Source organism: Panthera tigris, chromosome C2, assembly GCF_018350195.1.
Source record: "Panthera tigris isolate Pti1 chromosome C2, P.tigris_Pti1_mat1.1, whole genome shotgun sequence".
Taxonomy (NCBI): Eukaryota; Metazoa; Chordata; class Mammalia; order Carnivora; family Felidae; genus Panthera; species Panthera tigris.
In genome coordinates, this window is record NC_056668.1 from 149,533,763 (window position 1) to 149,561,252 (window position 27,490).

The following is a 27,490-nucleotide window of genomic DNA, read 5'->3' on the forward strand; positions in this document are numbered from 1 at the left end:
ATTCCTCTTTGAGTTGCTCTATCTATTTATAAGGCTTGACGTTTTATTGTTTTTATTCTTTCTTGAAGGCTTTCTTAAGAACAAAGAGAAAATTTACTGATTTTTTAAAAAATAAAATAAGACTCATTCTATTTTGTAATTACTACGTGGGTTCGTTGGACCCTTTCATCAATCTATGGTACATGACGGGATCTTTGTGATCTTCTTTTTCCTATCTTTCGGAATATTTTGCTCTTTCATTGTCCTGGGAATTATCTTCCATCATTACTCATCAATTATGCCCAATTATGCTAACAGACACCAAAATAATACAACAGAAGAATGGAATTGCCTGGAAGGATGATTCAGTAACGAAATAAATCATTGCCGTTTTGACTCTGCTTTTAGCTCACTGCATACAGTTGAGAATTCAAAATTTTTCATAACTGCAAAGAGAAGGAAAGTGACAGAGAACAACATTTCATGACGATGAGATGACTCAGAGGATGAATTCAAAGAGAAGGAGAGCGGCTCTTCAGAGCTAACGATGATGGTAAGTTGCCTGTATGAGTAAAAGCTCAGCCCAAGAGTCTTCAGATGATAGTGCCTCAAGGTGAATTTCCTCAGACTAAAGAATCTGATCAGTAAATAATGCATTTATAAGGACACAAGGAAATATGGTATTTTCATTCAGTTGGCCATTCAACAGGAAGGGCTTCATCATATACCATATTATAGCAAGAATTGGGACCGTCCTGTTCTGCTAAAAAAATGTGTGACAGATTCTTTCATTCTTTGTGACGTTTGCGCATCAAATTTACTTGACACAGTTGTAACTGGATGGATGCTAAAGGCAGCAGTCTATATAAAGGGGAGTAGGAGCAAACAGATGACATAGAAATGAAAATAAAGAGCCCCTGACTGGATTGATAAAAGAAAAAAAGTCCACTGGAAATGATTGTTTTTCTGGTCCTGAGCAAGAATCCGTGATGAACTGGCCTCATGGGAGGTGACCAGTACTCCCAGCGTGCTTGAGAAGGAGAAATTCTTTTGCCTGGGGATACAGGGAAGCTCAATGGGGAGAATGGCCTCTGGGTAGGTTCTTGAAAGATGAGGAAAATTTTAATATGCAGATGTCGGGTCAGACATTCTTGATGAGGAAGCAGCAGGGCCAGTAAGACCCAGGGAGCATGAGATTGCTTGGTGTAGCTGGAGGACTAAGGCTCAGAAATGGGAGAGTGGGGGGGGGGGTTGGGAGGGAGGAGAAAATGGGCCTGGGTCAGACTGCAGAGGGTGAAGGATGAGCCCAAGGAGCTGAGCTTGTCTACCAGAGAGTTTCGCTGCTGCCTTGTGGTGTATACCACACTAGCCTGGAAGTCAGCAACTGGCCACAAATCCACATCCAGCAACCTCTTTTCAGCTCACTCAACAGATTTAACACACATAGCAATTCGTCTTAACTTCAGTTTGCTTTTCTTTAGCTTTGGCTTATGTCTTTACCTCACCGGAACCTTTGAAGACTTGGTCAATGGTGATTCAGTCTACATTCAGCAAACGCATTCCGAATGCCTACTATGTGCTGGGCCCGTGCTGGCCACTGGAGCCCACAGGTGGGAGTGAAAACCATGCCGCTCTGGGGAAATTCTCTGGTGGTGGAGGGACGTCATCTTGACACATGGGGTACCACACACACACGTGAGCATTTGATGAGACTCAGGGGGAGCCCTCGCCTAGTTCGTTGGATGGATGTTGTCAGGAAAGAAAGAGGAATCGGTGATAGCTGAGTAGAATCTTAAAGGATAAAGTCCTAGAGATTATCGGGATATATGTCCAGTGTTATTTGAGTGTTGAGAATTGTATTAATGATACACGATGGTCCCAGAGTTCAATAAACACTGTAGTCGTACACACAGAGATCTGACATCAGGAGATGTAGTACCATGAACGTAGATGAAAGCATCATTATCAAAAGCCACGAGAGCTTCAAAACTAACTTAAGTAATATTTGGCCCTGTAATATTTACGTAATATTAAGTGCGTCAACAAATAGTTACATCTCTAAAGAAAAATGGGTCTGTGTTTTCAGTCTACAGAGGATCGAATCATCCCTGCTCTGTTATAAACTTAGAGGTTTCCCCCATGTATTGATTTTAATGTCAGTCTCCATGAGAGCTGGAACAATAGATGTTAAGTTGGGGTCTCGGCTAACACGGGTCTGTGGTTGGCCTCTGGGGATCCTTGATACTGTTTTCAAACTTCAGTTTCCATGCACAATTTTCTAGGGAGAGGGTTACCGGCCTTCATCAGATTTTCACTGGCATCCATGGCCCCAAAAGACTAAGAAACAAGGAAAAGAATAAATAATCCTACTTCCTGATAAGACAACAGTAGACAGATACACGTTACTCGAATATGAAATAGCAAACTTCCAGTTGAAATCAAAGGAAGGGGGAGAAGTGTAGTCGGTTTCCAGAGTCTGTTGGGAGCCTGGACAGAAGGTTTAGAGAAGATGAGAAGGGCTGCAGAATGTCCAGCCTGAAGACTATATTCTTGTACCTCAAAGGGACCTTGAAAATGAAAATGTTGGACGGTGACTCAAACGGATTACCAGGAGCATTATGAAGACAGTGGAGAATTCTAAGAAACTTTGGCGACTCGAAAAATAAAATAATCATAGAATGGAATTCCTGAAGGGCAAGCTGGATAACATAGCAATATGCGTATCTGGGCATAAGACATTTTATAGAATCAGTTAAAAATCATAATTGCCTTCCACTGGTGCTTTTTCTCAATCCCGCCCACTCCACTTTATAGGTCGGCATTGGTATGTATAATGGGATGACATTACTTTGAAAATAAGAAACTAATGTTTTTCAGTTGCCATTAAAACAACACTCCTTCGCACTTCCTTTTTCTTAGCCAAGCCTAAGCATTTTACCCAGGGGAGAAGAGTGTAGATCCAGAATGGAAGGATCATGGATCAGCTCACTCCACCACCTCTTTGACATGGTGATAATGTAGAAAGCCAGATTTTATGGAAAGAGAGAAGAGGCTTCTAGAGACTCAAGTTCCCTAAAGTTCAAATGCTGGATTTTGCTTGCTCCTCAGTTGGGGGCCAGGGAGAAGGAGCCTCACAGGCTGCCTGTGGCCTCTCACCCTTTGGACCGTATTAATTTGGGGCTGCTGTGCCAGGGTTGAATCAGACCCAGAGGAAGGGCCTCAGAGGGACCTGAAGGGGCTCCTGGTCTCCCCGAGCTCGTGTGTGGTGCAGAGAGCATCCAGGAGCCGGCTGGCAGAAGATCATTGGTGGTGCCGGAAGGTGAGCTTAGTAGTGTTTCCTCAGGTGGGAAGGAAGCGGCTGACTTGGGGCTGGACAGCCGGGTCCCAAGGGTGATGACAGTGACGGCCACAGGGGAGGGGGGGCGGCCCGAGGGAGAGATACTGGGTTCTGACCAGGCACACAGGGAACAGACCACCGGTTCTCAAGCCTTAGGACGCAGCGGGGTGGGAATGACTTCGTGAACAGGGACCCCCTCACTGAAGAGACCTGCAAGGACCCAGAGGACCCTGCTGAACTCTAAGATGGCTATACAGCCACAAGGACACAGAAGCTCCCCCACAGGTGCCCCAAGATGGCAAAAGTGGAGAGAGTGGAGGGGTTGGAGGACTGATTATCTACCTAGAAGAGGAAAGACCATTTTATTTATTTATTTATTTATTTATTTATTTATTTATTTAGTGGAGGAGGGGCAGAGAGAGAGAGGGAGAGAGAGAGAGAGAGAGAGAGAGAGAGAGAGAGAGAGAGAATCCCAAGTAGGCTCCATGCTCGGTGCAGAGCCTGGTAAGGGGCTTGATCTCATGAACTGTGAGATCATGACCTGAGTTGAAATCAAGAGTTGGACGCTTAACCAACTGAGCCACCCAGGGGCCCCAGGAAAGACAGTTTTAAAGAGAGCAATCACAAGAGGCAAGGTGTTCTTGGATTGGCTAGTTTACATCGTTGGCTACGCAGCGTGGGGAGGCAGAGGAGGAAGGCTAAGGCAGTTATAGAAGGACACAAGGTCACCTTTTCCTTGCACACTTCAATTTAGCGCGTGGAACCCGGAGACCCCGGCTAAGTAAGAAAGTGATGGGGATGTGAGAGTGGGGGGCCGGAACTGGACAGCTGTGGCTGTGCACGTTAGCGTGGGTGAGCAGGGAGCTGGGCACAGGACACGCGGGGTCTCACTCACGTGTCCTGACGATTCCCTGCATATCCACGAGGGCCCTGAGGTTGAGCAGGCTGTCGGAGGTCATGTGACCAGACAGCCTGACCCTGAAGGCCACGCTCTTGCCATTTTTCCAAGACAAGGCCAGATGCTCTGGATGAAGCCACGCTCATTAGAGAAAGACGGCAGAACCACAGAATAGGGACAGAACCCGACAGGCAAAGGATTTAATCTCTTTCATGAAGCACAAGTGTAAATGGGGGAGAAGATACTTTCTCTGGAAGCTTTCTGGAGATGCCTACCTTCAGATTTCCTTAGAGGATAAAGTGTTCTTACCTCCACTCACCCTTGTGATCTGTCTTTATGCACCCTGAAATCCTGCCTGCTTTAATTTAAAGCAGTTTTTCTCCTATTACGCCTCTCCATCGTCCTTATCAAAATTCTCCACATGTTTGAAGGGAAGCAATGTCAATGTCTTCTAGACTGAGCAACCCCGGTCCCAGGAACGCTTTTTCACAAAGCCCGTCTTTCATCTGCCAGGTCATTTGAGGGAGAGGTGGGAGGCTTAGCATTTTCTCCACCTTTGAAAAAAACCCGGCTAAAGGATTACTTTCACATGTTAGGTATCAGCCGTCGTTGATTATATCCCGGGTTCTCGTGGTTCTCTCTGTTCCTGCTGATGAAAAATACTGAACCTGACCTAAAAAAGCAGTTCTGCATCTTGCTTTTAGGTATTCCAGTGAACTTCAGAGAAGGGGCCTGGCTTACAGGTGCACCGCCCTGGGACTACCATGCGTGGCGAATGCACGTACTTTTCCTTGCAGATGCTCTGGCAGAGTTGTTCCAGAAGCCGGAGAAGAGAGAATGAGCCTCAGCGCTGGCTGGCTCTACCGTCGGCCTGTTTCTTCTGAGGACTCGGACGATTTCCGTCTCTTGTGCCTTAAGGCAGAGGTCTGTCCTCTCTCGACGTACTGCCACTAACCTAAAACCAGTTTTGCTCACAGGCTGTGCCCTGGTGATCAAGGCACTTATTTTTCTTGTAACTGGTGTGATAAGAACAGTCACACAGCTACACACCAAATCCCTGGCCAACTATCATGGTTAAAATGGGAACACATCACCTGGAATCTTATCAAATTGAATACGATCATCTATTTCTTCCTGCCTCTGTGAGAACCCCTTCACATGGAAGGACCTGGGTTTGGCCGGTGGAACTGTATGGAAGGCAGATGCCGGCCCCAGCTGCTGCGGATGCATTTGGTGAAGGAGGCTGTGAAAACTTAGCACCTACATACTGATCCGAAAGGCTTAATTTTAGCTTTTACGATTACAGGTCCGTTGTCCTGTGTGGATCCCAGGCTGTTTTCTGAGTCTTTCATATTATAAAATTGATTTAAAAACGAACGAACAAGGGGCGCCTGGGTGGCTCAGTCGGTTAAGCATCTGACTTTGGTTCAGGTCATGATCTCCTGATGGTGGGTTGGTGGGTTCGAGCCCCGCGTCAGGCTCTGTGCTGACAGCTCGGAGCCTGGATCCTGCTTCAGATTCTGTGTCTCCCTCTCTCTCTCTGCCCTTCCACCCTCTCACTCTCTGTCTCTCTCTTAAAAATAAACATTAAAAAAATTAAAAAACAAAAACAAAAAACCAAATGAACAAAACCTGAATCTAATCTGGGGCACATCTCCCTCTCCCAGAACAGAAAATCATTCCCTGACTGATGGGCTCTTCTGCTCGTCTGTGTTCCCTCTCTTTATAATCTCCTCTCTGACGGAATTAGACCATGCTGTTTGTTGAAAGGGCCAGAATGATGGCAGTTCCATATAAAACAGCTAGAAAATCACTCGCCTGGGCTTCTCGGGTCAGTATTTACTCGAGGGACGGGCATTTGAGACACAATCATTTGTGTATTTTTTCATACTGACCACAATTGGTCTATTGCTTTGTAGAGAAATCTGTTAGGAATAAAGCATCATTAACAGTGGATTTCATCTTTTTTTTTTTTCCTCTGACTCTCCATTGCAATTGAGGGGAGTCTCTAAGTTCTGTGACCTTTGGATTCTGATGGCCATTTAGACTTGGACCTTAATGCCAGCACGAGAGTCAGAATGGTTAGGAAGAGTCTCCTAAAAGTGAGGACATTCAGGGCAGGGATTGGGGTACAGGGACTGAGGTATGTTCCAGATCCCCTTCTTTTCACTGGTTTCTAAGACTTGCTAATGATGTTGAGTGAGCTAGGTTCAGGTCCAAGCCATTTGGAATAGAGAGGCCAATATTTTCCTTGCGGAGTTAGCATGGTTGGATTGCCACAAAGAAGTAAAGGTCTTAACTGATAATTAGCCCTGGTATTTGATATCTGCCCCAAATAAAGACTACATTTTAACTTATTGCAAACCTAATGTCATCATTTTTGGTGGATGATTCTTACTTAGCGTCTAATGACTCCTGATTAAAAATCCTCCACAGCAGGACTTCTCACCCAGAGTCTGTGGAGCCTCAGGGAAGCTCCTGCCCCCCAAACTCCTTGACATTGGATGTAAACCTTTGAGTGACTGTGTTTATGCGCCACCGCCCCCCACCCCCTTTAGCCCTCCGCTGCCCCATGTAACACACACTGGGGAGAGGCGTCTGTGTTCATCAGGTTCTCAATAGGGCCTACGACACAAACATATTTAAGAATCACCATTATTCAGCAAGTGTCTCTCCTTGTTTTCTAGACCTGTTCTCTGCAGGGAGGTTACCTTGGAGGGCACACCCAGCAGTCCTCATGTTCAAGGGGAATCATTTGCCAGATACTGAAGATTTTGCTCCTGTTGAGGGGGGGTATTGGTCACCCCCATTCGGAACTGTTTCCAGGTTATTATTTGTTTTTGCTTAGGCTGTTGTGTAGGTGGGAGTAAGGGACAAGGCCAGAGGCCAGCCCTGTCTCAGAGCTGTTCTGCTTTCAGTTATATTATATATTGTCTTCTCCTTAAGTTTGCATTTCAGGCAAAGTTCCGTGCCTAAAAAGGTCTGAAAATCAATGGCGAAGGGGCGCCTGGCTGGCTCGGTTGGTAGAGCGTGCGACTCTTGATCGTGGGGTTGAGTTTGAGCCCCACATCGGGTGTGGAGCCTGCTTTAAAAAAATAAATAAAATATTAAAAAAAAGACAATTGGAGGTGAAGAATTGGGGGCAGGGTGTGGGGATTACCACCCTTTGGTCTGTGTACTGGAGGCAATTCAAATTCAACTGGAGTAGACTGAAGGGCCTGCTTGGGGGATATTCTCTTGGCACACCTCAGAGGGAGGTGCACCTGTTGGGTGCCTCGGTGTTCTCGGGATGCGGGGGGCGTCACACTACCCCCAATACCCGTGGGTCTTGCTAGCACTTGTCAGAGAGCACCCCCTTGAATTCGGAACTTAACAACGCTCACGAACCAGGGCTTGGGGCGGGGGCAGCCATCCACTCCTCCACATATCGCGAACTGAATCCCAAACAACCTGGACCAGCAGAGGTTGGTGTATTTGGCCCCTGATAGACTGACTTGATGGAACTGTGCCCTCGGTGATATACTGGTTCACGCTGAGGGACACTATGAGGAGCAGCCTCCAATGTGTGTGCTTGTTTGGAGGCATTTATAGCAAAGGGTGATACATCCTGCCTTCTCTCCATGAGGACCCATGGGATAAATTTCTCATGGATCTCAGCTCCAGGAGCAGCCCGCTTTAAGGAATGGATTTACTGTTCTAATATGGTTTCCCTGACTCAGCAAGCTGCTCGCATCATTCTCTTCCTATTGTCTTCTGGAAAGCTCAGAGCCAAATTTTTGGTACTGTTAGCCTGTGATTAGGAACCTCACTGCATCCGTATTGGGAACTAACATGACTCCTAGCTTCATTTATTTTTCCTATCCTGATTTCCCCTTTGTCCTACTTTTCTTATATTTTCATTTTATTCTCTTCTGTTTACATTTATAGAAACCACTTTAAATTCTCTCCGTAGCAAGGCATAAACACGCAAAAATAAAGGAATATTTACAGATTCTTAGTTATAAAGGATTACTAGCTTCTCAATGTGGCGAGATTCTTAAAATGTCTTTTGAGAATAACTGGGACCTAGCACGCTAGACAAGGGGGCAAATTTCTCCCAAGGAAACAAGGTTCACTAATGAGTACAACAAAATGTGAAACCTCAGAGGAAACTGAAAACAGCAGCCCCTGCAATCCTGACGTCTCCATCAATGAAAAATTAACTAGCAGGTTTCCATTTTAAAATGGCATCTGGCAAACATCATTCTACAGCTTCTCCAAATTTTCCACCAGAACTGTGTGGGAAGATGCAGATAAAGGTGAAAACTTATGTAACGAAAAAGGAATGGAAGTCGGCTCATTACTGGTAAATGGATGGGAACAATTTTCACTAAGTACAAAGCCCAGGGAAATGAACTGGAGAGAAAAAAAAATGTTTGCGGAGGCCTGTCCACTCTCTCCCTCTCTTCAGTGGTCAGGATAATTGGTTGCCCTCCTACCAAAGAGTACCTCCTCCTGGTTCAGAGTATAAGATAAATGCTCACAATAAAACAAAACAAAACAAAACAAAACAAAACAAAACAAAACAAAACACAACACCAGACAAACAAAAGCACATTATCCAAGCTGTTGTGGTATTGGCCATTTGAAACATCCAGAGATAAGCCCTACTCCTAGTCCTTTTACTTCCTCCTTGTTTTATAGCTACTTAGGAAGTATCTTCTTCAAACATTCAAGTGGGCGGAGGAAAGAGCTCACCATGGTACCATGTTGCCTCCTAGGAGGTATGGTCATGAAATATAAAGCACCAGGGGCAGAGACTATAAAACCATGTAGAAACATAGAATGATTTTTGTTCTTTTCCATTCATTCATTCGTTCATTCATTCAACATACATATACATATTGTAGGTTCTTAGCCATTTGTCCAAAGAAACATAAAGCAAGACAATGCGAGTAGGAGAAAGCTTGTATCTTAAGCTAGCAGAGGGGAAATGGTTTGAGCATGTTAGATACTGGTAAACAATGCAGTGGAGACAGCATTATTCTCATTTAGTGATGACTAACAGAAACACGTTAACATGGAACTTATGGAAAAATACTGCAGAGCAAAGGAAACAAAAGCTAGCTCAGAGGCATCACGTAAATTTCACTAACAAGTAGGGCACCATGTCTGATGGTGGTTTTGCATTTTCATTAGGGCATAATAATACAGAGTCTCAATGAAGAGGTATAGAAAGTTATGAGGGCTAAGCACCCAGACTAAAAGGCAAGGCAGTAGCATGAGATAAAATGGGGAGACTGCTGATGCAAAAGAATCCCGAAAGACTGCAGGCATGGCAGCAGGATTAGAACTCATATCTGACAATGGTAATAGCTGAATTAACCCTGGGAACACAAATGAGTGACGGGGAGGACAAACTTGGGAAGGTATTCTAGAGGCTGAGAAAAAGATCAATAAGAGAAGGGGAAAACAATAAGAGAGGGCTGCAGACATGGAAGATAGAGAATCAAGATTCAGCATAAGAACTACAGGTGAGCTGGAAGAAGTAAGAATCAAAATGGCAGAAGAAAACACTAGAGTTGGAACAATACTTAAGTGTGTAGGAAAAAAGGTCTTTGTATTATGTGCAACAGCATGAAATGAGTAGACACTACCGTTCTGGCAAACTGTTTGCTCTTTAAAGATAACGGCGAACCAAACAAACGTCTAAGAGAAGAGAAAATCGTTACACATAAAGGAAAAATTAGGATGTCTTCGGGCGTCTATTCACTCCAAGGCTAGAGATGGTGAAATACCTGTTGCAGGGCTTTGGAGGGCAAGTGATCTAGCCGCATGGATTTCATCCCATCCGTGGACATCAGGGGTTGGGGTTCCAGAGGTCAGAGAATGTGCTCAGCAGTCTATGGTAACAGATGACAGAGCGACTCCATGTGCTACGTTATGTGTGAGGTGAGACTGGAGGCTGGGGGTGCAGTTAGAGAATGTGGGACAGGACTTCTGCCCTCAACGGCTCTACCTGCTGATCAGGGCTGGCGACGGCAGGGGTCCAGCAGGGGGTGGAGCCTCCAGTACCCGCTGGTGTGTCTTCCAGGGAGTCGCCAGAGTCCGAAGAGACAGAAAGTAAGAAAACCACAGAAGCATGAAGACGACAGTAGAAAAGAGTGGGGAGTTAGGGGAATGAAGCCTGACGGACAGGAAGGCAAAGGAACATGAGCTTCTGAGGCACTGCCTTGTCTATCTTGCTGACGTACACAACATTGTGCTTGTGTACATGGTGTTTCTCCTCAACAGACAGATAATATGTGTTCTTTTCAAACACACAAATGAAACAGTCATGAAAACTGGCCATGGACCGGGCCACAAAGGAAATCCCAACAGCAAAATCACATAAGCCATATTTATTGTTCACAATGCTGTAAGACTAAAACAAAGAGTAAAAAACAAAGCAAAACCAACCAGAAAGTTATCTACTCTTCTGATTACCTCTTCATTTTGATTGAAAAGAGAATCACATTGGGAATGATAATTCACTTGCAAAAGTTTGACGATGGGTACACTACATTGCCTACGGGATGCTAACAAAGCTGACTTGAGGGAAATTCATTATATATACACGCATATATACACACACTATATATTACATTATATATAATGAATATATATATATATATATATTTGAGCCAGATTATCATTTTATTAATTGATCTCAAGGTTTTTTTGTTTTGCTTTTATATTAATTTTTTCATTTTACTTTCTTGCCTTCTGATATATTTCTAATATATATTTTCTACAGATTCTAATACATAAAATATTTCACGTATAAAGTTCACTTTTAAAGCTGTGGGCAGACCTGGACAGCTTTATAGGTGAATTCTTCCAAACTCTCAGAAAATTGTCAAGTCATATAAAGCGTTCTAGAAAATAGTAAACAATAGAGAGTCTTTGTCAAGTCATTAGTACAACTTGACAGCAAAGCTGAACAAGGAGGCATGAAAATGGAAACCTGCGACCAGAAACCAGTTTTTGTACAAAGGAACCAGGATCCAGTAAGATTTACGCAGCAAATGAAAAGATGTTTCAGAATTAAGCACTCTATTAATGGGACTTACAAACATCAACAGGAGAAAAACTATGGGATCATTTCACAGGATGGCAGAAAGCAGTTGATAAAACTCACATTCCTGATTTAAATCATTGAGGGAGCCAGGAACAGACAGATGCTTCTCTGTCTTGGAATATCTACTAAAGGTACAGGAGGTAACTTACTTAACCATATCTACTAAGCATAGAGGAGTCGCCACTGAAAGCAGATGGCTAAGGACCGCAGCAAGATAGACACCAAATGCTGGGTGTCACTACTCCTTCGTAGTATAGCACACGATTGTCGCCGGGCCATAATACGAGCAAGAGAAATAAGTGTAAGTCATGGAAAAAACCATAAAAATGTCCTTCCTTGTGGACAAGATGATCATCTACCAGGAGTCGCTAAAAGAACCATGGGAAACACTATTAGGACTAAGAATCTATTAGGGCTGAGTTATAAAATTACAAACATAGAGTCAATAGTGTTCTATACACCGTCAGAATTCAGAACAGGGAATGGATAAAAGAGATCTTAGGGGCACCTGAGTGGCTCGGTAGGTTGAGCGTCCGACTTCGGCTCAGGTCATGATCTCACGGTTCGTGGGTTTGAGCCCCGCGTCGGGCTCTGTGCTGACAGCTCAGAGCCTGGATCTTGCTTCGGATTCTGTGTCTCCCTCTCTCTCCGTCCCTTCCCCACTCACACTCTGTCTCTCTCTCAAAAATAAATAAACATTAAAAAAAAATTTAAAAAGAGATCTCAACCACAATGTCAATAAAATGTACATAATTAAAAACTTCTTCACAAAAAGAGGAGAGCTTTGAAAAAAATCTCTAAAACTTGACAGAAAGTAAATGAATAGAGACAAGGAGGACACCGTTGGATGGGGAGCCTCAGTATTACGCAGACACACATTTTTTCCAAATAGATAAATGCATTTGGAGCAATCCAATCAAAACTTAAAATTTTCTTCAACTGGAAGAGAAGATTGTGAAAAATCATTTATGTGAGTAAAGGCCTGAGACAAGTTGAGACACTTTATAAAAGATCCTCGGCAAAAACCACCACGAAGGGAAGATCATCTACCGGATAGCAAAGTACGTTATGATGTTATTACAGTGAAAATAAAGTTGTATCTGTACATGAATGGACTTCTGCGTCAGCGAAGAAAATAGAGCATAAGGAGACCAGGCTCGTGGAAATAAAAGAAGGTTCATATATATTAAAGGGGACACCTGAGGCCAGCAGATAAAGGATGAATTATTTAATAATGATTTGGTGACAAATGCTTCATTTGAAGAAAAATAAGGTCAGATCTTACCACGTATCATCCGGAAAAGCAAAGAGCAGAGAGCCACTGAAGGCCTAACCGTAAGTTACGCTACTCAGAATTGTCCCGGCATGGTGCAAGTGACAACAAAAAGGCTGACTTTTGTTGAACTTATTATTGTTTTAAAATTCTCTACCGGAAGTGCACCCTTCCTGCTTGCACCCTGAACACACTGTTCCCTCTCCCATGCTCCCCCCGTCTCCAGGGACCACCTGGAGGCAATCTTCTGCAGGCACTGCGTGGAGATGTGCGCTGACATTTCTATCACTGTGAATAGCAGGTGGCGAGAGAATATGGAGAGTAAAGGCCCGTTTTGCTAAAATACAGATCGCTTTCCAGAACTGTATTTCTTAAAAAAAAATTTTTTTTTAATGTTTATTTACTGAGAGACAGAGAGAGACAGAGCATGAGCAGGGGAGGGACCGAGAGAGACGGGGAGACACAGAATGTGAAGCAGGTTCCAGGCTCTGAGCTGTCAGCACAGAGCCCGATGCGGGGCTCGAACTCACAAACTGCGAGATCATGACCCGAGCCAAAGTCGGACGCTCAACCGACTGAGCCACCCAGGTGCCCCCAGAACTGTATTTCTAAACGTACTCTATGTGTACGAATGCACAAACACAGCTGCAGTTATTCTGGGGGACGTGGCAGGGATTTAGATGGTGGTCAAGGGGGACTGTATTTGTACGTTCACAACTTTTTTACACTACATTCATTTATTTATATTAAATATAAATTTGCAGGGGCGCCTGGGTGGCTCAGTCGGTTAAGCGGCCGACTTCGGCTCAGGTCACGATCTCACGGTCCGTGAGTTCAAGCTCCGCGTCAGGCTCTGTGCTGACAGCTCAGAGCCTGGAGCCTGTTTCGGATTCTGTGTCTCCCTCTCTCTGGCCCTCCCCCGTTCATGCTCTGTCTCTCTCTGTCTCAAAAATAAATAAACGTTAAAAAAAATTAAAAAAAAAAAGTAAATATAAATTTGCATAGTTAAAAAGCATGCAGTTAAAAATAACTACACATATATATACATGTATATATATATGTACACACACATATAAGATCTAACCTTATGAAATATATCTAACCATATAAAATATATATTTATTTATATTAAATATAAATTTGCATAAAAAGCATGTAGTTAAAAATACTATACATATATATACACGTATATATATGTTCACGCATATATACAAAAGATTTCATACTTTTCTCAAAAAATGATGCATCCCTCAGTATTGGAGATGTGTGTGTGTGTGTGTGTGAGTGTGTGTGTGTGTGTGTTTATTTTTATTTTTATTTAGTTTTGTTTTTGAGAAGACAGAAGAGAGACTTGCCCTAGTAAACTAAGAGGGAGAGCTAGGAGGGCCAGTTTTGAAGTCTCTGTTGGTGCAACACCACTGCCACCTACTGGGGAGGAGAGGACACTGCAGGGAGGCAGAAGCGACGCTGGTCCCAAGAGCTCTTCTGCCGGTCCTGCCTTCTATCAATGCCTTGCAAATATTGCCACCGGAAGACAACTTTCAAGCCACTTCAGAATAAATAGGAAGCTTCATGCAGCCAGCTGTTGTGGATACGAGGCATTTGATACCTGCCTGTGAGTCAGGCCGACTGCCCTCAAGAACATCCCTTCAGGTAAGTCACCCAAAGTCTCTGTAGGACAGTCTCCACTTGAGCTAGATAATAATGGTCTGGTGTTACAGAGGAGCAAATGAGACCTTGGAGCAAAGAAAGGATGTTTTCTAGGGGATACATTAGCAGCTCAGGCAGGACCGATGCCAGATTCTGTGACCCGAGGGCCTCTGAGTCCCCAACGATCTTCACCACGGGGTCTCTCAAGAGCAGGGATCTGGCTGATGCATTCCCAAGAGGGCACTGTCAGAGCCACTGGTGACGTCCCAGCCTGTATCCGCTGGAGGTGCCTGAGTTGCCTGAAGTCCTGAGGGATAGTTTCTGGCTACTGATAGTTTCCCACCTCAGACCCGGGTGTCTGCCTGCAGGATTTCTCCAGAAACTGCTTGTGTCTCGAGTTAATTCTCTCCTGGGTGGGGCCACTCTCTACCAATGGGAGACAGGAGACTGTGACTAATGCTCCTGTCCTCAGGGGGGAGGCGTGTCCCATGTGGCTTCTCAGTGGGTCCCTGCTGGAGAGCACAGCCTCAGTAGTCAGCCTTAACAGGCCTTTCTCGCCACCCTGGCTCACTCTTGGGGTTCCTAGGATCTCCTCCCACCTAAACCTGCATCCAAATCCTTGACTCAGCGTCTGCTTTTGGTTAGACGGAAACTAGGAATGCAGAGCACGGTGGCTAAGGGCTACTGGCAAAGCAGTGAGGTTCCAGAAGTGGGTGTGCTTTCTCTAGGAGTGTAAAAGGTCAACCCGACAGTAATGTGAGCCTACAGAAGGCAGGGGCAACCTAACTAGATTCTTCCATTAGACTCTCAGTTTCAAATGCAACCCATTGTTTTCATGAAGTCATTTCAATTCTCCGGGCCACCTGTGTCGCTTTTCAGTTTAGAAAATATTGAGATGAGAGCGGGCTCCACAAAGTTCCACATTCAGTTGGCCGCGTCGCGCTTCGCCGGGAAGAGGCAAGGGAGGGGCAAGGGCACAGCGTGATCCCAGCACAGAGTTGCGAGCGAGCAGGGTGTCTTTGGAGAATACAGAATTAATCTGGTTGCGGGTGCACGAACTACCTGACGTTGTACGTAAAATGACATTCGAGTGCATGCCTGTGTGTATGTGTATGTGTGTGTATATTTGTGTGTGTGTCAGGTGCGTGAGTGCGTGTGTGTACGGGTGCATTTTTCCAGGTAGAGAGTCCGTAACTTTCATCACAGAGTCTCAAAGGAGGCTCATGAACTAATTCATGTTGGCAAGGCCACTGAAGACACGTAGAGGGGGTGTGAGGTGGACGAAAGAATCACAGAATGTGAGTAAACTGTGGCCTGAGCTATCATACTGGAATAATATTTACTGAGCCCTCTGTCTAGGACAGAGCTCGGTTCCTTATAAACCTCACCTTTTTCGTGCATCAGAACCGTTCTTTGAAATGGCTGGTAAAATCACCTACATTTACAGAGGAAGGAACTGAACCCTCGCCCAAGGCCACACAGCCGGATTTGAAGCCAGGCAGCCTGACTCTAGACCCCATAACTTTAACCCTAAGCCAGCGGCCCTCACGCTTCGGTCCAGCAGACTCACCAGGAGAGCTGGTTCCAGCAGATGCCGCACCACGTCCCCAGGGTTTTTGGGTGGGGCGGCGCCTGAGAATTTGCATTTCTAACTTGTTCCCAGGTGGTGCTGACGCTGATGGTCTGGGGGCAACACTGCAAACCCACTTTGACCTGTCGGCGCTCGTCTCCAGAGAGGAGGTCATGGAACCCCAGAGAGGTGACGCGAGCTGTCTGGGCCACTCAGCTACCTCCCAGCAAACCAAGGTGAGAATCTGGGTCTGTGAATTCTAAACCCAGCCCTCTCGGCACCAGTCATGCTGGCAGAAGGGCACCTCTTGCTGAGAAGCGTGTACATGCACCTGCAGGCAGCTGGTTTTATTACCTGATGTGCATCCAGCCCCTGGCAATGGGCGTTGGGAGAAGACAACTCCTCGCTCGGCTCCTCTGAGCCCACACGGGCCCTTCTCCACCTCCTGGCCTTCCGGTCCGCAGCCTGGGGCATCTCCTCGGGCTCGCTGCTGTCCGAGGTCTCCCTGCTGGCTGCCTGGGGGTTGAAGTTCACGTCCAGCTCTCCCTGCAGGCGTATCTTCTCCGCGGCGGGGTCCCTGGGGGCCTTCCTCTGCAACCAGGACAGTCTGGCCCGGCGCCCAGCTTCCCGGGAGGAGCCCGCAGAGGACGTCTCTGAGTCGGAGCACATGGCCTCGGGGTTGGGAGAGAGCCCGGAGGAGGCGGAGGTGGCCGAGGGGCCTTGGTCCGAACCCTGGGCCTGTGTGGGCTGAGGCTGGGGGCTCCTGGGCAGGCCTGGGGGCCGCGGGCACAGCGTGCTCAAGGCCTCACTCCAGTCAAAGTCCTCCTCACTTTCGGAGCCCATCTCCTCGTAGGCAGATGTCACGCGGGAGGCTGCCTCCAGGGCCTGGAACGTGCCACTCTTGGGCTTGGCCAGCAGGCGGGTGGGCGGCAGAGCGCCATCTTTCAGGGCCACCCAGTTCCCGTCGGGGCTTTGCAAAACCGCGGCCAGGTCTGCGGGTGGGAGGAGAGAAACCAGAGAGGGCTGTTATCACCTGACAGCAAGGTGAGGCTGCTGTCTCTTTCCCACGACCGGCTTGTGGGGGTCCTTGGATCGGCGGACTCTAGGAAGTCCACGAGGCCACGCCTCTTTAGCAGAGCTGAAGGTCCCCAGGAAGTCCCTTGAGGCCCCAGTGCTCCACAGATGGGGAGAAACTCAGAGATCAGGCTTCCATTGCACATATACCTGGGTAGTTGGTCACCTCGGCCTCCTCAGAATGGCCCCCCCTCCTCCCCTAGGCCGGCTGGGCACAGAAGAGGTGAAGGGAGAGCTACTGTTGGCAACCCCGGGGCTGGCCTTTTGCCCTTGGGCCATGGTTTCCCCTGGTTGGATGGGAGATGATTCCATCACCCTCCCTGGCCTCCCTCGAGGTTAACACACCCTGCCTGACCTTGGCACTTGGACAGATCTCACCAATCACAGCCTTGTGAGAAGGCATATATGAAAGAAGATAAAGGCATGCACACACACACACACACACAAACACACACACACACTCCAGACTCTGTCCAGGTTCCTGCTAACATTTGGTCTCTGGCCCTAGTTCCTGACACAGGGCTCCTAAATTAAATCCCTTGGAATTTCCTGGGTTCTGGGAGCATCTTTTATGCTAAGGAGGTGACTCTGGGGGACTCCAGGATGGGACTGAACACCAGAAAGGCCAAGCCATGAGTAGAAACTTAGGGCTGTCGGCCCCACCCCCACACTCCAGAGAAGGAAGAAGGGCTGGAAAATGAGTTGATAATTGATTGTGCCTACAGAATGAGGCCTCCATAAAAGTCCCCGAAGTAGGGGGTTCTGAGAGCTTCCCGGTCGGCACGTCCATGTGCCTAGAGAGTGGCACACCCCAGCTCCTCGGTGCTCAGGACCCTCCAGGGCCTCACCCTATGTACGTCTTCATCTGCTTGTTCATCTGTGTCCTTTATTACGGACATAAGTACTTCCCCGAGTTCTGTGAGCCGAGCCGTTCCAGCAAACTACTGCACCTCGGGAGGAGGTCGTGGGAACCCTGAGTATAGCTGGCTGGTCAAAACGCGAGTGACAACTTGGGACTTGCGATTGGTATCCGAAGTCACGCAGTCCTGAGCCCTTGGCTGCGGGACTGGGGCTCACTCCAGGGAGACAGGGTCAGCATGGAGTTGCAGGATACCCGGCTGTGGTCAGCGAGTTGGTTGATATGGAAAAACCCCACACATCTGGCCCCAGAAGCGTTCCGTGTGGGTCGTGGAGGAGTGAGGGTTTGTTCCTGTTCCGCATGTACGTTTCTCTTCAACTCAGGGCACGTGCCCCATTCTGAAGAGGATCTGAGGGAGAAAGCAGTTGGTATCCCCAATCCTACCTTGCAGATGGGGGAACAAAGGTAGGCAAGGCTACGTAACTTGTCAAAGGTCCCAGAGCCCGTAACGGGCCGAGTCGGGATGAGGGGCCTCTCTACCCAAGGCCAAAGCAGCCCTGCCTTACAGCCTGTGCTGTGGAAACCCTTGGTCAGCTGTGAGGCTGGAGAGGTCCTCAGTTCAGGGTCATGGTCTGGATTGGCCCTCAGCTAGGCTCAGTTTTGCTCAGAGCATCTGTGATGGCTGCTGACTGGGGCCCCGAGGGTTGATCTGCACGCCAGGGGGTGAAAGTTGCCTTGTCTTATTTTTGCCAAAGCCTAAAAGGACAGCGTGTCCTGCCCATGTGCCTGGGGACCATGTACACGGTCCTTCTCAGCCCTGAGTACCTGGCAGAGCTCACCGGCCTTGGGCACAGCAACTGCCACCAGAAGCTGTTTCCTTTATGAGGAGCCTTACAGGACTCCCTGGAGGTTGGGTGATGAGGATCCTGGGGCTTTGGGGACTAACTTGTGTGTGGACACCAGCTCCTGGGCTTGAGGCCTACAGGGCCACAGCGCTGCTGTGCTGGGACATGGGGGCAGAGTTCTGTCACATGCCACTTAAAACACAGATTCATTTTTACCCATTAGATGATTACTGTCTCATGTAATGAAATGAAGGTTATCAGTATTTCATGGTGTTGTCCACAGAGGACTGCCCTGGCCAGGACCCTGCTTTAGAACTACAGCCTGAAGGGCATTCAGATGTTGGCTGGACATTCTTCTCAGCTCAGAGACCCAGTTCTAATTTAGCCGCCCAGGCTGGCAGGACACCTGAGTTCCCTTTTTTCTCCGGGAGTCAGAACACGGGCCTTCTACATTCTGAGCCCGGTGGCGGCTGATTGGAGTACAGCCCTCCCAGAAGCCTGAGGGCCTGGGTCCTGCCTTTCTCTGGCTGGTTCCGCTATCTTTGGGGTCCCTCCGCACATCTCCATGTGGCAGAGCTCTGGTGACCCCTCAAAGGCCTCACGTCCTAGGCCCCCCTTTTCCTAGAGCACTTGCTTCTCCCCCTGCCCAGATGTGGCCTCCTCCTTCCCCGAGTCCTCCTGGTGTGATAGCCTGTCGGGCTCATTCCATGACCCCATCCATGTTCCGGTAGATCACGCGCATGACCACGCCCTCCCCCCCCCCCCCCGCCCCCACCCCGGACAAGGCCCCGCGGCTGGGGCTGCATCTCTGACCTCTCCAGCCTGCTCTGCCCCACAGCCAGCTTGTGCAGAGGGGAGAGCAGACGCTGTGGAGTCAGGGGGCCTGGGCAGAAAGCTCTGAGAGCCTCTCAGCCTTGGTACAGCTAATCCCCCCCTGGTGGGGTGTGGGGTTTAAATGAGAGGACACCCATCAAGGGTGTTACATGTGCCTGTTCAGAGCAGGGGATGGTCATAATAGCACTCTTCCCCTCGCCCATACCTGGGCTGCTTTAGGGCAGGGTGAAGAACAGGGACTGTGGGTTCAGGCAGATCCAGGGCTGAGCCCCAGTTACTGGGATTCCTGGCAGGCGACCTTGGTCAGAGAGCACCTCCTGTGCCAGTTCCCTGACCTGAAAATGGAGACAGTGTGCCCTCCGTGGCGGTCAGAGGATTATTACGAGACATCCTGTGTAAAGCATCGATCATACTATCTGCTACCCCTCAGCCTTTTTTTTTCTACCTGTTGAATGGGCTTATACTATCATTATTTTTATCTGACGTCACAGGGCAGCACCACGAACTCCATACATGTGTATATGTATGCATCTACCCCATAATTGCTATTCCGGACCACAGCAACACTGCTCTCATTGGCCATGGAAACATTCAGAAGAGAGGCCAGTGAGGGTGTTATTACCATTTACCTGTTATGGGCTCCACCTGCCGTGGTGGTAATGGAGGTCTTCTGGGAAAAAGGGTCTCTATTTTGCTGGCACTTTCCCAATGCCACATCCCAATAGCATCAGTCAGCTGGTGTGGAAGGCAGGGACCAAAGAGCCCACCTGGGTTTCTCCAGAAATGCCCGGGCTCTCTCTCAGTGAGGCTACGAATGGCCAGTAAGTGGCAATGTTGATTTTCTCTGCAGCAGACGTTGTGGATCATTTCAGGGTATATATATCCTCTGGGCTCCCAACTGCCAGCACTTGTGATTCTTTGCCTGAGGTGTGCTCTGTTTACCAGAGACTGCTGGGCTGCCCCAGGGGCGGGGGGCGATCCCAGCCCCCTGGACGCAGCCCTCAATGAATGACAGGGGAAGCCGGTGGATAAGTCTCCCCACTCCCCTGCCTGTTGCGCAGGACAGTATTCTATGCTGGCTCTTAAGAGTTCCCCAGTGGGGACGAACCGCCATCCTGTTTAATGAGTCATTTGCCTGCCTTCCCTTCCTGTCTCCTGTCCCCTCCCCTCTCTGTGTCTCCTGGGCTCACCTCCAAATAAACCACAGGTCCTCAAGTCTTCACATTACAGTCTGCAAACAGTCTGCAAAAATACATACAGTCTGCATCCCCCACGATGCAAAGCAGACTCCGCCTTGGCCGCGGGGAGCGTTCACTCCGAGGGGAGAGGTGTGGCCCTGGGGCCTTACAATCGGTCACCCTGTCTGCCTTCTGGGTGGTCTTTGGAGGCCCAACTCACCGGCTGCTTCCTGGGCAGACTGGCCCCTCTGCTCTCTGGGCTCTTCCAGGGAGCTTTCACTTTTAAACCCTTAAACTACACTACAGCTTATTTCCTTGGCCGTCCACCCCCATCACTCCTGGCCCGCCGCCACCCTGACCACAGCTTGTGTCTTCTTTGCCGCTCTACCTCCAGTCCCTGAGCATTTCTGGAACCTGTCCCGGGCTGGTAAAGACTACTTGTTAGTGAACACGGACACCCACAGGCTGCAGGGACGAGGCCGAACTCTCGATGCGAGGCTGTCTGGGGCCGTGGGAGGAAGCCAAAAAGAGAAAGGCCCTGAGAAGGCCGCTCCTGCCTGGCTCCAGGGCGGACTGTGTTTTCTCTGCGGTCACGCATCTGCCTTCAACACCCACCCCAGGGCGGGCAGGGATTCAGCCCGCTGCTGGCTCCTCTCTTCCGCCTTTTACGGTCCCATCTACCACGGGCCTCTGCGGAAGCTAGAAGTTGACCGACTTCTATCTCCGCAAAAACAGAGCCGGCTCCCTGAATGCCCGACCCGATGGAAACCTCGCTGTCTAGCTTCCTGGCTGGAACAGCTCAAGGCCGCGCCTGGGCTCCAATACCACATGCTCTCAGTCCTCCGGGAATATGCACCGGGGACCCTGCGTCCCTCCGTTCTCTCCTCTTTCCACATCCTCTTTCACGACGGTGCAGACAACAGCTCAAGAGCAGGGGCTGTCCCCTGACTGCAATGTCCAGCACCGAGCACATGCCGTGCACGCAGCCAAGGTCTGTAAGGGGAAGATGTGTTTTGGGAGACATCCACGGACTGCGGTCGGCCCTGCCAAGGCCCCAAGTGGATCTGCTTTGTTTACTCAGCCCACAGCATCCCTACGGCTGACCCTGACCGTGAATTAGCAGGCTCTGGAAGCGACCTTTCCCCTGAGGCATACACAGAAGTGCTGAAAATAGCCCAGTGGACATTAACCTAAGATGCTCTCCACCTCTGGGTCTCCGATGGTCTCCATTTCTGCTCCGCTGACATGGGGCAAGGGCCCTGGGTATAATCTGCTTCCTGCTAAACATATCAGACATCCCTCAGCACCTCTGGGGTTGGCCTGGAGACCTTAGCAAGGCCAAGCAATCCTCAAAACACCCTGCAGTTTTCTGCACAAGGGCTTTATATGTTTGTAATTTTAAATCTCCATCCTGAGGGATGCATGGAGCTTTTGAGTATGAAATCTTTTGTGTGTGATATTGTTGAACTAAATTATATATATAAAAATTTTTAATGTTTATTTTTGAGAGAGAGAGAGAGAGAGAGAGAGAGAGAGAGAGAGAGATAAAGAGCGCACGAGCAAAGGAGGGGCAAGAGAGAGAGGGAGACACAGAATCCGAAGCAGGCTCCAGGCTCCAAGCTGTCAGCACAAAGCCCCACACGGGGCTCGAACTCATGAACCATGAGATCATGCCCTGAGCTGAAGTCGGATGCTTAACCGACGGAGCTACCTGGGCACCCCTAAATTTTGTTTATATACAACTGGTGAATTATAATATGGGTGCTTTATTTTACAGAAAATTAGGTAAAAAAAATTACATTTTGAAAATTAAAATCCTTTCCAAATTTATTTGGAATGCTCATAATTCAGCAGGGAACTATTTCATGAATTGGAGTGTTTGTCAGACGTTTTTATAATCTCTTCTAAATGTATCAGTGTGTTAAGCATGGATTCTGAAAGGCTCTTTGTCGCTGCTGTTGTTTATTGGTTTGCTTTTATGGAGTTGGGACGCACTTATTATCATCCAGCGGTTGAAAGAGCCCGCAAGCTGGGGCCACGATGTTTGGGTTTAGCCACACTAGCTGTGGGATCTCAAACTCGTTCACCCTCACTGCCCCTCACAAGATAATGACCCTGGAGGAATGAATAAAATAGTGCCTGCAGATGAACCCTGTACGTTGTAGAGTATTTTTAAAAGTTAGTTATTATTGTTTATTGACCATCTATTATATGACATCCTCACATGCCTTGTGGAACTTTTACAGTCCCTTCTCTGTGGGGACTTTCAGTCTCTGGTGGGAGCTAACGAGAGAAAACAAGAAAGAATCTGAATGAATGAACAGCAGGAGGAAGGGAAAGTAAAGCTCATTTAAATTGGAAGAACGTGGGGCGCCTGGGTGGCTCAGTCGGTTGAGCATCCGACTTCAGTTTGTGAGTTCGAGCCCCGCGTCAGGCTCTGGGCTGACAGCTCCGGGCCTGGAGCCTGCTTCAGATTCTGTCTCTCCTCTCTCTCTCTCTCTGCCCCTCCCTCGCTCACACTCCGTCTCTCTCCCTCTCAAAAATAAACATTAAAAAAAAATTTAAATGGAAGAATGCAATTACAAAACAAAACCCCAAACCATATACATAAAGGAAGACCGTTTCATGTGTTTCACCGAATCCCTGCAGGTTCTCCCGATGGGTTCTACTACATGGGACGCATGCAAGTGACCTGTTTGGAAAAAAGTTTTAGAACGACTGTAGTAAACACTGCATTGGCCATTCTTTGCCCTGGGAGAACATGCAACATCGGAATTTGCCTCAGTAGCTGTTACTTCAGTCTTTTCCCTTAGAGAGCAGCAATGAGAGCACCATCTTTAAAAGCATATTTCTAAGACGAATGTTTTGCTGCGAAGTTTTGTGGTGTTGTTCAGAAAAGGGGAGTGCAGAGCTGACATATACTGGGAGCTGAGAATCCTTTTGTGGTTTCTTCCTGTGAGGACAGTGGTCCTAGCTCTCATTACGTGTATCTAGGTGAGGAAAGAACAGGCCTGTGCCAGGGTGGAGTGAGCATCTTGACGTGGACAGTCAGTCACAGGCCGGGGAGACCGAGGTGGCCTGGCCAGGCCGCTCCATGGCCCTCGGCCGTTACCCACGTGGTTCCAACCCCCTCACGGCCTCCTGAGGTGCGACTCTGGGAAAGCGACAGGCTACTTCGAGCCTCCTCATTGGGAAGGGTTACGTGACTTGACAGGTTTACAAGGGACCGCGTGTTGTGGATGTTGGGTCTCTGGAGAGGTGAGTTCAAGGGCTCTGTGCAGAGACAGGGCCTTCCAGAAGCAGGAGCAGGAAGAATGGGGAGCACGCCATTCTCAGGTGTGGCGGGGATGACAGCTGGCCACGAAAGCCCCTCTCACGGCCCAGCTGTGTGGCCGGAATGTGTTTGCGACGCCAGGACTGCGTCTGCCAGGCCCTCTGCATCAACGTGGGGCTGTGTGACCGGTTCTGGCCTGCGGTCATTTCCCTGCAGGCCATTTCCCTGCTGAGGCGGGTAGGGAGCAGGTGCACTGACTTCTCCATTCTCCCTTCCTCTAACTGCTGGCCGAGGTGAAGGACCCAGTGGAAGAGTCAGAGGCCACAGGGCACAGCAGAGCCACAAAGCAGAAGGAGCCTCTGGCCTCTGAAGGCCCGTTCGAGGCACTGCACCGGTGTGTGGTGAGAAATTAAACCATTGTGTTGAGCCGCCTAAATGTTTGGTTCCTTTGGGACAGTAGAGAGTGCTACCCCAACTAGTATGTCGGGTTTTAGAAAGGACTCTCTTCAAACCAACCCACGCTGGGACCCAAATCCTTCTGAACGCTGAAATGCCCTGCCAGGTGGGATTAGCCTTTCTGGCCTGCCTGAGACATATTCTCCTGGCCCACGTGGAACAGGAGGCTGGAGTGAGACTGTGCAGCCAAGGACCATAGGGCACTGGCCCAGGAGCCCCCCGCTGGCCCGTGGGTCTCAGCAGGAACCTGCCCAGTGGGGAACACGACCACATTACAAGCGTGTACCGGGCTAGAGGCCTCGTGACTTGGTGGCTCAGCGGCCCCAAGGGGGCACACACCGACTCGGGCTGATGGAGGGGGGCCACTCAACAGCCAAGAAGCCCCCAGACAGCACTTCGGAGACCCACAGACCAACCAGATGCTGCTTAAAACAGTTACCTGTGTCGTCCAGCCTGTCCACGCTCTTCCAGATGGGCAAGGCCGCCTCCTCCCTCGGTGGCTGGTCCTGGCCCCTGGGCGGCCTTGACAGAGCCTCCAGCGAAGGGGTCCTCGGGGCATCTTCTCTGGTGAGTGAGAACGCAGACTGGGATCGCTGAGGAGAGACAAGAGGGGAAAAGGGTGAGCTGAGCGAGAGTCACCGGGAGGAAAGCCTTGCGCTTTCTGGCGGACGATACGACGTGGAGAAGGCAGGATGGCTTTTCCTGTGCTGAGGCTTAAAAGCTGCGAACCAGTGCATAATGCTGTATCACGACAGGAACGGTGCCCTGTTTGCTGCACCGCAAGCTGGCCAGGCCTTCCGGAAAGTGTCAGAGACGCAGCGGCCTCCGACAGAGCCTGTGTCGTAAGGCTCCTTTTATGCAGCAACACTTCTGAGGCCAAATGTGCCGGAAAAGGAAAGCATCTTCCCCCCAAAGACCTCCAAACCCGAGAGTTCCTGCAGCACAGATAGATCTAGCACCATGAAAATGCTACGACGGCTAAGTGAGCCAAGTGTGGCCGTCCACAAACCTACAACTATTGCAACATGTTCCCACACAGCAGGGAAAAGGCACTGCTACCTAAGAAGTGGTGAGGGGGAAACACGTTTGAATCGTATCACATGTATATGTTACGACATATACACAAACATATATATGTTACGAATGTTACAAAGAATTATATGTATATATTATATATTACATATACTAACTTATTATTATATATTAATTGTACATATTATATATATTAATTAATATATATAAATTAATTATTACATATATAATTTATCGTCAAGTTAGCTAACACACACTGTAAACAGTGTGCTCTTGGTTTCGGGGGTAGATTCCCGTGGTTCATCGCTTACCTACGACACCCAGTGCTCAACCCAACAAGTGCCCTCCTCAATGCCCGTCACCCGTTTCCCCCTCCCCCACTCCCCCTCAGTTTGTTCTCTGTATTTAAAGAGTTTCATCAAACAGAAAGAGGCCAATTTTTCCCTTTGTCATTTCATCAAGGGATTATCCCTCCCTGGTGATTGATTTTGCTCTTTTCGTGTTGATCAAGTGAGGAGGGAAAGGACAGAGCCACTCCAAGCCTCTGTGACTCCCACGGGAAACAAGGCACTGAGCTCTAATGCCGGCCCCTGGGCAGTCTGTCTCCCCCTGCTGGCAGACCTCAGTGCCAACAGCCCCCCTTGCCTTCCCTTCCAGGGAGAAACGCTGCTCTTGGTAAGGTCCACCCTCCACCACAGGTGCTAAGAATAGGAGAAAAAGGAGAGCATGTTGGGAGAGTGGTGAGCAGGGCCCTGCGGTGGTCGGAGCCAGGTCAGGACTCAGTCGTACCTGGGCTCCACCACGGCCTCTGCTACGACACCTTGGCCAGATGACTGAATTCCCTGGGAGATGTGGAAACTTAGCCTTGTCCTGCACACAGTAAATGCGTCAACAGTTCTGATGCTTGACAACAACCAAGGTTTTCATGGAGATGGGTAGTCAGGGAGCCATCTATATGATTTTGCTAGATCCTTAACAGGTGATGATCAGCTACCAGAGAGAACAGAGATCAAGCCTGATGGTCCAGTGAAGTTCCCAGAAATGAAGGACAGGGGCACCCGGGTGGCTCAGCAGGCTGAGTGTCTGACTTCGGCTCAGGTCGTGATCTCACAGTTTGTGGGTTCGAGCCCCACGTCGGGCTCTCCACTTTCAGTGCAGGGCCCGCTTCAGACCCTCTGTCTCCCTCTCTCTCTGCCCCTCCCCTGCTTGTGCTTTCCTCTCTCTCTCAAACATAAACATTAAAAAAAATGAAGGACCAAATCCTTCTATGGCAAACTCCTGTGTATTCAGGGGCTACATCCCTGACCACTCATCCCTCCAAGGTCTGGCAAGAAGACCGCCCTTCTGTGTCATCGCACAGATCTTTCCATACTCTGATACAGTCATTATTATGACATGTCAGTTCTGCCAAAGATTGTGAGCTCCTTGAAGGCAGGGATGGTCTTTTGGATGTGATGGTTGGTTACACGTCTGTGACTGAATTTACAGGATGTAAGACGGAGGTCTGGCGCTAAAGGAGCTGATGATCTATTGCCAAGGACACAATGAGCAATTTTATATGCCCTGCTCTTCCTTTTTTATATTTGCAAGCTTCTCAACTATAAACCACTGAATACATGTTTACATCATGACAAAAATGATACTTAATGTTGCATTTTACGGTGGTTCGCATGGTATTTTATGTATGTCCGTATGTGTCTTTAAGAGGTGGCTTGGGTCCATTTCTATGGCTCAAAAATGCGCCCCCACCTACAAAAGCCAAGCCCAAGAAATGAAAGGGGGCTTTGGGTCCAACATGGAAGATGGAATCTGTGTTCTTCATGAGAGTTGGGGACACCAGACTTTTATAATCTATTTCAGGCAAGCTGCTCTTTCACACTAGAAGAGAACTATATCCTGACAGTCACAGAAGACCCCAAGACCTGGCTTCTACAGGTCTCAGGACGCTGCTGGCCAGGTCTCCAGCCAGGGTGCAAAAACCCCAGTTCTGAGACCCAGATCTGGTTTTGCCACAAATTCATTGCAATAAGCACATGGTCCAGCAGATGGCGCCACGATAATGCTTTTACTCACCAGTTAGTTCAACCTCTGGCTCCTGGGAAGTGATGGGATTACTTGAGTCATTTACTTGC

The 27,490-nt window shown here is 48.6% G+C and overlaps 1 protein-coding gene across 2 annotated transcripts in view; it reads right to left on the reverse strand.

Annotated features, from left to right (window-relative positions):
• Positions 1-27,490, reverse strand: part of LOC102962809 (myosin VIIA and Rab interacting protein) — a 370,133-nt gene that overhangs the window by 50,708 nt on the left and 291,935 nt on the right. For both annotated transcript variants that reach the window (XM_042957165.1, XM_042957164.1), the window contains exons 9-10: positions 24,766-24,919; positions 16,161-16,798 (exon numbers count right to left, since the gene is read on the reverse strand). In XM_042957165.1, coding sequence (XP_042813099.1) covers positions 16,161-16,798; positions 24,766-24,919 — 792 coding nt within the window. The remainder of the gene's footprint in view (positions 1-16,160; positions 16,799-24,765; positions 24,920-27,490) is intronic.